Source organism: Triplophysa rosa, linkage group LG14 (assembly GCF_024868665.1).
Source record: "Triplophysa rosa linkage group LG14, Trosa_1v2, whole genome shotgun sequence".
NCBI classification, from domain to species: Eukaryota; Metazoa; Chordata; class Actinopteri; order Cypriniformes; family Nemacheilidae; genus Triplophysa; species Triplophysa rosa.
In genome coordinates this window covers 23,452,218-23,462,584 of record NC_079903.1, presented here as the reverse complement: position 1 = coordinate 23,462,584, position 10,367 = coordinate 23,452,218, and the positions used below count along the sequence as shown (strand labels likewise).

Here is a 10,367-nt window from a genome sequence, read left to right as displayed (position 1 = left end):
ACTGTAGAACAGAACTGATGCTTTGGAAACTGATACGGAGTAAATGAGCTCAGTTTTAATCCTGACACAAACGCACACGCATGACAAAATATCCAGATGACAATGAAGTCACGTTGTCCGATGTGTAATTCTGATGATGAACAAGAAAATCGTGACACTGTGTCTCTTTATTAAAATGACTTTATTGCAAATTTCAATGAAGGGGAACATCAGGAAACATGTGCGTGTGTGTTACTGCGATGTAGCCATGATGCTGGATACACCTGTCGACACAAGAGAACATCCTTCAATATCTCAACACCACTAAAGACAAACGTGACGTCACAGACAGAGACTCACTCTCAAAGTCGATTTTCTCCACTATGTTCTTGGGCTTGACACTTTCCTCCTGGCTATGAATGAATATCTGTCCGTCCTCATTCTCCGTCCAGCCGTATTTATTCATCCAAACCTTCACCTGAGTGTCTGTGAAGAGAACCACATTCTCACTACTGTATTCACACAATCAAGAGTGATCTGGTGTGGGGTCTGCTCTCACCCAGAGGATCTCCCAACATCTCAGCCAGAAGGCGATACTCAATGTTCTGATATGTGATTCCCACCACGTGACAGATGACTAAAAACAGACAGAGCAAACACGTCCAAATATATCGCAATTCCAAAATAAACACGCATGCTGATGTAAAAAAAACTATTTTGGTTCGCTAACTTGCTCGGCATCTAAAAACAGTCAACAGAAGACACCCCATAACGCCGTGATATTCTATCTCTAGAGATGACTCGCGTTCCTCCATCATTTTAAGTCTAGAGTATATTTAACAACTCTTGTTTTCTGTAAAACAAGACTATTTTGTCATGCATGTGTAAGAGCCAACGATGGTGTGGTGATCGCCTGTATACTGTCAGAGTCAATATCACTCACACTTTCGCACAGATTCTTCAAATCCTGTGATTCCGTCAATCAGATCTCTGTTCTCCTCCAGACTTGCCTGAAAAACCCCCACATACAGTTTAAACTTCATCTCAAAAGAGAGCGCACAGGCCTAGAAGCTCTGAGTGCGTGTCTGTGTGTGTATTTTTACCCAGAAGCTCTGGAAGTGACACGTCTCCAGCAGGTTACCGAGATACAGGATCTGTCTTATCGGACGTTCCTCTTGCTGCGACACCGTAGTCAAGGAAACGGCAGGAATCTCATGACATCACATCAATTTTGACAACACGGAAGTAATACCTTCACAAACCAAGCCAAACATTACAAACAAGAGCTGTTTTCTGTGGTAACTGATGGCTACATGAAGTGTCAGAACTAAACAACAACTGAAACGAATGGCCTGTGGTCATCATTCCGAGCTGGATTCAACGCTGCTCTAAAAGGATACGTGGGTCTGGTCGATCATACACTTGCACAGTGTGAAGTCTGTGTGAGGCAGGTTGGTGAGAGCCTTGAGCAGAATCTGTGCTGACACTGTGGTCTGGAAGTACGGTGGATTAAACTGGTACCTGACAACACACACACACGCAACACACAGCAGTGGCTGATATTATTTCAGTTTTTATTTATTTATTTAATGAATTGTTTGTTTAGCAGGGACAATGCAGAATAACATTACAGATGCTTCACATGCAGACTTCTAGCCAATGGCTAATTTGCAGTCCCTGGTTAGGCTTTTCTAACCCCAACCCTAACCCGAAATACAATAGAAATAAACAAATAAAATAAGTAAACATAACAAAAATCTGACATCAATGTTCACAAACCTGCTTTTGTTTGGACCATTTTTTGACAGTTCTCAGAAAGATGTTTAACTTTGTTTGCGTTTTCAATTCAACAAGCAAACAGGAGTTAAATAACAGCTGATATTATATATACATCTATACTGATAGATGAAGAACGATTACAGAAGAATAGAGTGTGCCGACATGTCTATTTCTTACACATGATACGAACACGAGATCCTAGCATTTGTGTGCGTGAAGCCCACTCACAGTTTGAGAACAGCCAGGTTTGCCTCCAGGTCATACGCGTTCTCTCGCGCTTGTGTGTCCACGTACCGCTCCAGTGTGGCCAGATTCTCTGGATTATACCTGCACGGATACAATACTTATTCGTTTATTTATTAATAACTCTTAAGATGACGACACAGACTTCAATAATAAATCTATTGCTTATCTGTCAAGAATGATTCTGTTTATGAGTTCTGAATTCAGAGTGTGTTTGATTCGTCATCTTTAACGTTACCTGTCGATTCCTCGCAGCAGTTTGCCCACATTGGCTCTCATTTGCTCAAACGTCGTAGCCATGATTCCAGATCAGTTTTTCTTATTTCTTTATTATTATTATTATTACGTCTTCATATGTTTTAGTTTCTTCTTCAACGGACACCGGTGCTCAGCAGCGCAACGGTAGCGCGTGCAAGCGGCCAAAGGTCTGACGTCACGTGACTGACGAGCGAACGCGGCATCTGTGAGCGCCGCCGTGTGTGGGGGCGGAGTAATTAAAAACAGATTCCCATTCTGCATGAAACAAATTTAAACTTTTAATTTTACACTGTGTCGATTTTTTATTGTTTATATACACATTCCAAACATACACAATATATATATTAAAGGGACAGTTCGCCCAAAAATGAGAAATCTGTCATCATTTACTGTTCCAAACCTGTATACATTTCTTGTTCTGTTAATAACAAAGAAAGATATTTGGAAGAATGTTAGCAATTTTCAGTTCTGGGACATCGTCCACTGCCTTAGTTGGAAAAAGTATTGTATTTTTTTGTCCTGTTGAACACTAAATGAGATATTTTGAAGAATTTAGGAAAACAAACACCTGTTCTGGGGCACCATTGACTACCATTTAATATTTCCTACTATGGTTACCAATGATGTCCAGGAACTGAAAATGACTAACACTCTTCCAAAAATCTTTCTTTTTTTTGTTTGTTAATGAGAACAAAGTAATTTATACAGGTATGAAATTACATGAGGGAGAGTAAATTCCATTTTTGGGTGAATTGTCCCTTTTAGTATGTAACATAAAACAGATGCTTGCTATATTTTACATATCTAAAATTCGCTGTTTTTAAAAATAAACCACGAAATGAATATTTTCATTAAAAGAAACAAAACCCTCACAAAACAGTGTGTGACATCCATTTATTACGTAATAAGAGAAATTTCAAATTACAAAGATCATCTTATTTAAACACCTGAATGTTATGCAGTCAAACTCTTATTAAAGAAACAAATCAAACAATAGTCAAATATCGAGCAGGATTACACATCTGCCTGAGGAATCACATCAGCGTTTAGATGTGTTATTTTACTCATGTACACAAAAATAAACTGTAGAACAGTTTCAAGTGGACAAATTGATTTATTTAAGCATAAGACTTTCCTATCAAAAGGATCACGTCATTCCCTGGAGAACACACAGAGAGGCGGAACAGAATCATGGGTAATATCCCTTTACACACAATCAATCGGAAATTTATCCTTTAGAAAACAAAAATAATTTTGAAATGTAAAAATGTATTTATAGGAATATCCACCTCTTGAATTTTTTTCTTCAAAAATATGCTCTAGATCTATGAAACAAGCTATTATTAATGCATTTTAAAAAAGGAACAGACATTGATAATTAAAGTTATTCTCAATATAGCAATAATACACATTTGCTGGAGAGATGCTCGCACTCTGACCGACAGCCCCAAACACAGACACATCAGGGTGCCAACAGTCTGTGGGATTCTGGGATGGATCAGGGCTCTCCTAGCACCCTGCACTAGAGGTTTTGAACCTCTAAACGCAGACATCAGCCCTGACCTCTGACCCTGTCTGCAATCTGTTTCACTCGTGACACATGGGTAAAGTGTGTGTGTGTGTGTGTGTGTGTGTGTGTTTGAGGCTGATCAGGTACAGGCTGGTACATGCAAACAAGAAGTACCCTTAATAGTCTGCTGCCAAAAAACAAAACAACCACATACGTCAGACCCCACTATCATGACCAATGCGCTAAAACTACCAACAAACAGTAAGAGAGAAAAAGAGAGAGACAAAGAGAGGGAGGCCGAAGACAAGAAGAACGGGTCAAAGAGGAAGAGACTGAAGTCTAAGCGCGTTCTCCACGGATGCGACGTGCCAGCTGGATGTCTTTGGGCATGATGGTCACACGTTTGGCGTGGATAGCGCACAGGTTAGTGTCCTCAAACAGACCCACCAGGTACGCCTCACTGGCCTCCTGCAAACACACACGATCAACAGTGATCACACACCTGTTTTATCACCATTATTCCTTCAGTTTGTGTGAACGCACCTGAAGGGCACCGATGGCAGCGCTCTGAAACCTCAGATCGGTTTTAAAGTCCTGGGCGATTTCACGGACCAGACGCTGGAACGGAAGCTTGCGAATCAACAGCTCAGTGGACTTCTGGTAGCGCCGGATCTCACGCAGAGCCACAGTACCGGGCCTACACAACACACACGACAGTGAGATGAATTGTGAGTCAACATGAAGAAAAACAGAGTAATGCTTCATCATCACCTGTAGCGATGGGGCTTCTTGACTCCTCCAGTGGAGGGAGCGCTCTTACGGGCCGCTTTAGTCGCTAGCTGCTTACGAGGGGCTTTTCCTCCAGTGGATTTACGGGCGGTCTGCTTAGTACGGGCCATACTGACACACTATCACCTAAACACACACACACACACGTTACATATATGATACAGAGACACACACAGTCATTATTACATGGCTAAATTGGGAATATATTCCTATGGTTAAAGCGTAATCAACCACAGGAAATATAATGGACAATAATGGTAGAAATAATAACATCCTGATGAAATGCAAGACATGAAAGAAAATTGAGGCCAGAAATAACAGAAAAAATAAGTCAAGAAAAAACGATTCAGAAATGATATATATATATGAAGAGTTTGGTTCCAAAATGAGATAACTCAAAAATCATGTTATTTTATTGTGCATTCTAATTAATATAAATCAAGCTGCAGTTGGTTTGTTTTGATTTATGCCATAATAACTAAAAAAAGACAGCTAACTAACACAATAAAAAACATGATTTTTGAACATTTTTAAAAACGGAGTTATCTCATTTTGGAACCAAACTCTTCATATATTGTCATATACACAATAGCATGAGCATGCGGCGTGATTACATCAGAGATGATGTAATACAGAGGGATGTCCGTGCAAGCCACGCCCCCTCAGCCGCCATCATGGCGCCTGTTTGATACGGACAGGGAACTGAGCGAGAACACCAAGAAACTAACGATAAAACGTCGACATTTTCCCTACGAATTACTCGACTGTTCTTGACAATTACACTCGGATTATAAAGACGACACCCCTCGCATTCAGGATCGCGTGTTTAAAGCAGGAATGGGAGCGTGTGTGTGGATTTTCGGTGTTTGTGAATCGTCGCTTTGTTTTGGAGTGATTCTGCAGCTCGCGCGACTGAAGTGCTTCAGTATTTCACAGATACAAACATAAAGGCGCTCAAATTCACGCGAATGAAAACAAAACACGAGTGTCCCTGCTTATATATCCACTAAACAACACATTTATATTCAATGTGCTCTGAAGGGTCTTACCTTTGCGGAAATGCTGTTTTAAAGAGTGTTTTAATTTCTGCTTCGCTGTTATTTACCGTCTCGCGCACAATGGGAGCGGAAATGCGCCGGGCAGTGGCTCCCATAATGCACCGCGGCGCGCGCGTATACAATACATTACCGATTCACAACCATTATAGACCTGTTAGAAACATATTAAACCCGTGACACGACGGTAAAGTTATCACATGGTAATATGATGTTACTCTAATAAACACTATAGCACTGAATGCTTGTCGTATTACTCATTTACTATGGTATTAACATAGTACTCCTGGATACTCTAAATAATACCACAAGATAAGCGGGAGTCTTGTAGAAATACAAATATACCTATTATTGAGTGTACGCTGCTCATGGAGGCAGTCAAACCCGGATGAAAATATAACTATGGTTTTATTACAAGTAAACATCAGTACATTTGTATTACCAGAGTTTTACTACTGGTCACTGTGATTTTGAACGCGTTCATAAATTTGACTGATAGCAGATGCCACATTAATACATTTGCAACATTTAGTTTAAACATTTAAAAGCTACTGGAAACTCGATGCAATTCTGATGTTCTATTATCATGGATATGTATTTTAATAAAGAATTCAATTCTGTAACAACCCAGGAAATGAAAGTATATAGTTTAACACCACTTTATTGTTCCTCATTTGTGAAGTACACAGAAAACAATCACTTTGTGATAAAAACTATGATGGGTGTAGAAAAAACCTGAGTGTCTGCTAAATATCTCACAAATAGACTCACGAATATTACCAAATGGTATAAAACAGGTACAGTCTGTTGCTACATATGCTAAATAACACAATTTGTCCAAAGAACACAAATAAAAAATCATGCCCTCCAAGCCATGTGTAAGGAACGTTCAGAACCCAATCCCAGAATGCATCACTGAAGTTATACATACACATCTGCCGATCTGTGTATTAAAAAACAATGGAAAACCACACACATACAAGATTCAAATACAGATTCAAAACGAACACGTAACATTTCCGGAGAGGAAAATGAGAAGGTTAGCACCGACAGTCTTGACTTCTTTCATCATGATTTAGATTTGAGCGTGTCGAGACATCACAGTGCGAGATCTGCTTTAAGTGTTGAATCAGCACCTCCGGTCCTGTAGTTTAGTTTATTAAGTATCCTGAGGGCAGACACATGTCCGAGAGTACAAAGCCAACACAAACACAAATATAGAAAAATCACTCACAAAAACTGACACTCCAATAAAAAAATAACCAAATACAGATGAAGAAAACGTGCAGACAAGAGGAAGAGACTGAAGTCTAAGCGCGTTCTCCACGGATGCGACGTGCCAGCTGGATGTCTTTGGGCATGATGGTCACACGTTTGGCGTGGATAGCGCACAGGTTAGTGTCCTCAAACAGACCCACCAGGTACGCCTCACTGGCCTCCTGCAAACACACACGATCAACAGTGATCACACACCTGTTTTATCACCATTATTCCTTCAGTTTGTGTGAACGCACCTGAAGGGCACCGATGGCAGCGCTCTGAAACCTCAGATCGGTTTTAAAGTCCTGGGCGATTTCACGGACCAGACGCTGGAACGGAAGCTTGCGAATCAACAGCTCAGTGGACTTCTGGTAGCGCCGGATCTCACGCAGAGCCACAGTACCGGGCCTACACAACACACACGACAGTGAGATGAATTGTGAGTCAACATGAAGAAAAACAGAGTAATGCTTCATCATCACCTGTAGCGATGGGGCTTCTTGACTCCTCCAGTGGAGGGAGCGCTCTTACGGGCCGCTTTAGTCGCTAGCTGCTTACGAGGGGCTTTTCCTCCAGTGGATTTACGGGCGGTCTGCTTAGTACGGGCCATACTGACACACTATCACCTAAACACACACACACACACGTTACATATATGATACAGAGACACACACCGTATTACACACTTAACAAAAACATGCCCATACTAAAAATGGTAGTGGGGTTGTACAGTGATGGTATTAGATAATACATTTACATTTGGTCATTTAGCAGACGCTTTTATCCAAAGCGACTTAAAGAGAGTTCAAGGAGCAATAAGCGATATGTCATACAGGAGCAATAATACAATAATAATACGATGGTACTTTGATATAAATGATAACCAACCATATTTATACCCCGTGATATTTCACAGGCAAAGATACAACAAATAACGTTAAGCCCCTGCCGTTTCATGGTACATTTTCTTGTAATATTACCTGTATTAAAATAAAGTATAGAACAGCTTACTATGTTTACACTGTTATCATTTTAAGCTTCAGAATAGAATGTCAAATTCTCTCGTTTACATGAATGACATTCAACAGTCGATAAAAATAAGGTTTTAAGAACATTAGTAAATACACAGACGTTCCCCGTTAAAGTAAAGAAGAGATCTCTTGTTTTTGATTTTCCTGAAGATAAAGTGGTTCGGGTTAGAACAAGATTTCTCTCTTTTCCACTTCTACCTAAAGTAAAAGAAGTGCAGTTTGAAATTATTAATGATATTTATCCCTGTAATGAGTTCCTCAGACATAGATTTAAAATGGATTGTAATGAGTGTACTTTTTGTAAAGCAAACATAGAGTCATTGGAACATTTGTTTTATTTATGCAAATTCTCTAAAAAACTCTGGGATGACCTCTATGCTTGGTTGAGTTTGAAATATGTAATACCTGACTTTGATTTTAAAAGTGTAAAATATGTCCTTTTGTCAGAATTGTGATGTTGAATATTTGGTTAATAATATTGTAATCTTGGCCAATTACTTTATTCATACATGCAGATTCTTTAATAACCGCCCTACGTTTTTGCTTTTTCAGAAAGATTTAAAGATCTTCTTCAAATCCTTAAAACTTGTGCATCATAAAAGCCCTCAAATTATGTAATCTTTTGAAAGTATTTTTGGATGATTAAGCCCCTTGTACTGTATTGCATTTCTGTATTTGTTTTAGCCTATTTATTTAATATTATTATTAATATTTGTTTATGCGGAAATTTTTCTATTTTTGTTATCCTGCTATTTGGATGTTATTAAGATTTTTCTTGTTAAAAAAAAACATTCAACAGTCGGACCAGTTGAGTCGTCCCCATTTAGTATGACACGTCAATCATCATATTCTCAGCCTATAAAGGACAATTACACAAACGAGTGCGTAAATTCAGTCAAGGTGGGCCAATCAGCGCGCACTGTGCAGCACAAACCCCGCCTCCAACCGGATGACATAATGGCTGCTGCTCGGAAATTTGAGAGAAGAGACAAAATAGCAGTTTAACGAATGAGGCGAAAACAACACGATTCCAAACGTTATTCGAACTACGCGGTTCACATACAACCGCACAACATATTAATGCTCAATTTTAGTGAGTTTTTGTGCACATTACTGAGGTTAAAACGACGAGAATGAGTTAAAATTATCGAAGAGAAAAGAGACTGAGCGCGACTGTTCGCCGTTTCTGCTCGAGACGCTTCTGTAAATCACTTATTTTACGACACGATGTTTATAACATCCATGACAACAGTGAATATGATTATTTGTTTTTACCGCGTGTGATGGACAGAAAGAGGGAGAGAGGACTCACCTGTCGAGTGTTTATAGAGATTTTATTATTCCGCAGCGGCGGGCTTTTAGTGCCTGAAGAGAGTTTAAGGTGAAATGGCTGACACTTTCCCATCATGCACCGCGGCTCCTTCACATGAGCACGTGTCGCTCATAGTTAAAGAAAAATGTATTTTATTATTATATTAATGAAAACGATGTGTTATTATTTAAGAAAAAATATCTTGGGGAATTAGTTTTTAGCTTTTCACGAAATTAAAGTCCCAGTGAAATAAAAGATGACAATTCTTATTTTTTTCATGAAATATTGCAGCGTTTATTGTAAATATCTTATCAATGTGGGTCATTCTCTTTTTAAAAATCGTGTGCCCTCATAATCTTGAGTTAAAATCTGAAAATGCACCCCTCTATAGTGACTATCCATCTAAAGGCCCGTTCAGATTGCCCACGAATATTCGGTGCGAATGTTCGTCTCGATAACGTTCTAGAACAAAAACAATAGATTCTTATGAAGCCTTTCATATAGACCGCGAATATCCGAAGGTTTTTTTTTCGTCTAGTGCGACGAATCTTTCCCCATTCGCAAAGCGAAGAAACGGACCGTCCAATAAGAATCGAGCATTTTACGTCACGCGCCTAGAGCCACTGAGGGCACGCGGGGGCGCTAAAGGCTCAGAAAGCTGTTGTGAGAGAATGGATGTCGAGTTGTTACTGTCGTTGGTGTCAGAACAGACAGAACACAAGTGTACACATATTAGTACAGCTGCCATGCAAATGCCATTTGGTAACTAATTAACCCCCAGACCATCGTCCTGAAGTAACGATGAAAACGATCGTGGTACAGCTTCAACTCCTGGATCAATCTATTAAACTCTGTGCTCTTCTCAAGAATAGGGTGAACCTAATATCGTCTTTTTCTCTTCCTTTGCTCATTCAGGCAAAAAACAATAAACTCATCTTCGCTGCTGCTGGAGAAATCCATTTCTTGTTCTGCTGTTGTAAGTACGTAAAGCAAACAGTACTAGTAGCCTGTATTGCTACGCGCTAAGCTTTAAGCTTTTCTTTTTCTCAGCAGCCGAAGCCTGAATAGCGGTTGAGCGCCACCTAATGTTTAGGGGTGAAATGTATTCTCCATCAGCGCCATCTACCGTGCGGGCGTCAAATAGAAGAAAG

At 39.7% G+C, this 10,367-nt stretch overlaps 3 protein-coding genes across 4 annotated transcripts; all 3 read right to left on the bottom strand.

Moving 5' to 3' along the window:
- Positions 1 to 162: 162 nt before the first annotated feature.
- eif3k (eukaryotic translation initiation factor 3, subunit K) lies at positions 163 to 2,442 on the bottom strand. 2 transcript variants are annotated; one of them, XM_057351863.1, is made up of 8 exons: positions 2,240 to 2,442; positions 1,987 to 2,085; positions 1,380 to 1,500; positions 1,083 to 1,160; positions 923 to 989; positions 539 to 616; positions 340 to 465; positions 163 to 263 (listed from the first exon to the last, which is right to left on the bottom strand). In XM_057351863.1, exons 1-8 carry the CDS (start codon positions 2,299 to 2,301, stop codon positions 232 to 234), a joined length of 663 nt encoding a protein of 220 aa, XP_057207846.1. In that variant the 5' UTR covers positions 2,302 to 2,442; the 3' UTR covers positions 163 to 231. The 2 variants fall into 2 exon arrangements, with proteins under 2 accessions (XP_057207846.1, XP_057207847.1); XM_057351864.1 differs by having other exon boundaries at positions 1,083 to 1,157.
- Positions 2,443 to 3,136: 694 nt separating this feature from the next.
- On the bottom strand, positions 3,137 to 5,739 carry LOC130565264 (histone H3.3A). Its single transcript, XM_057351874.1, has 4 exons — positions 5,608 to 5,739; positions 4,541 to 4,684; positions 4,313 to 4,466; positions 3,137 to 4,237 (listed from the first exon to the last, which is right to left on the bottom strand). The coding sequence occupies exons 2-4, from the start codon at positions 4,666 to 4,668 to the stop codon at positions 4,109 to 4,111; spliced, it is 411 nt and encodes a 136-aa protein (XP_057207857.1). The 5' UTR covers positions 4,669 to 4,684; positions 5,608 to 5,739; the 3' UTR covers positions 3,137 to 4,108.
- Positions 5,740 to 6,248: 509 nt separating this feature from the next.
- On the bottom strand, positions 6,249 to 9,339 carry LOC130565265 (histone H3.3A). Its single transcript, XM_057351875.1, has 4 exons — positions 9,217 to 9,339; positions 7,356 to 7,499; positions 7,128 to 7,281; positions 6,249 to 7,052 (listed from the first exon to the last, which is right to left on the bottom strand). The coding sequence occupies exons 2-4, from the start codon at positions 7,481 to 7,483 to the stop codon at positions 6,924 to 6,926; spliced, it is 411 nt and encodes a 136-aa protein (XP_057207858.1). The 5' UTR covers positions 7,484 to 7,499; positions 9,217 to 9,339; the 3' UTR covers positions 6,249 to 6,923.
- Positions 9,340 to 10,367: the final 1,028 nt, after the last annotated feature.

Bases quoted from the DNA above. Each gene is read 5' to 3' on its own strand.
- eif3k (XM_057351863.1), bottom strand. From the start codon at position 2,301: ATGGCTACGACGTTTGAGCAAATGAGAGCCAATGTGGGCAAACTGCTG. The intron at 990-1,082 runs GTAAAAATACAC...GGGGTTTTTCAG, and splicing joins GTCACTTCCAGAGCTTCTGG to GCAAGTCTGGAGGAGAACAG. The intron at 264-339 runs GTGAGTCTCTGT...TTGTGTCGACAG, and splicing joins GGAGAAAATCGACTTTGAGA to GTGTATCCAGCATCATGGCT.
- LOC130565264 (XM_057351874.1), bottom strand. From the start codon at position 4,668: ATGGCCCGTACTAAGCAGACCGCCCGTAAATCCACTGGAGGAAAAGCC. The intron at 4,467-4,540 runs GTGATGATGAAG...TGTGTTGTGTAG, and splicing joins AAGAAGCCCCATCGCTACAG to GCCCGGTACTGTGGCTCTGC. The intron at 4,238-4,312 runs GTGCGTTCACAC...GTGTGTTTGCAG, and splicing joins CTGCCATCGGTGCCCTTCAG to GAGGCCAGTGAGGCGTACCT.
- LOC130565265 (XM_057351875.1), bottom strand. From the start codon at position 7,483: ATGGCCCGTACTAAGCAGACCGCCCGTAAATCCACTGGAGGAAAAGCC. The intron at 7,282-7,355 runs GTGATGATGAAG...TGTGTTGTGTAG, and splicing joins AAGAAGCCCCATCGCTACAG to GCCCGGTACTGTGGCTCTGC. The intron at 7,053-7,127 runs GTGCGTTCACAC...GTGTGTTTGCAG, and splicing joins CTGCCATCGGTGCCCTTCAG to GAGGCCAGTGAGGCGTACCT.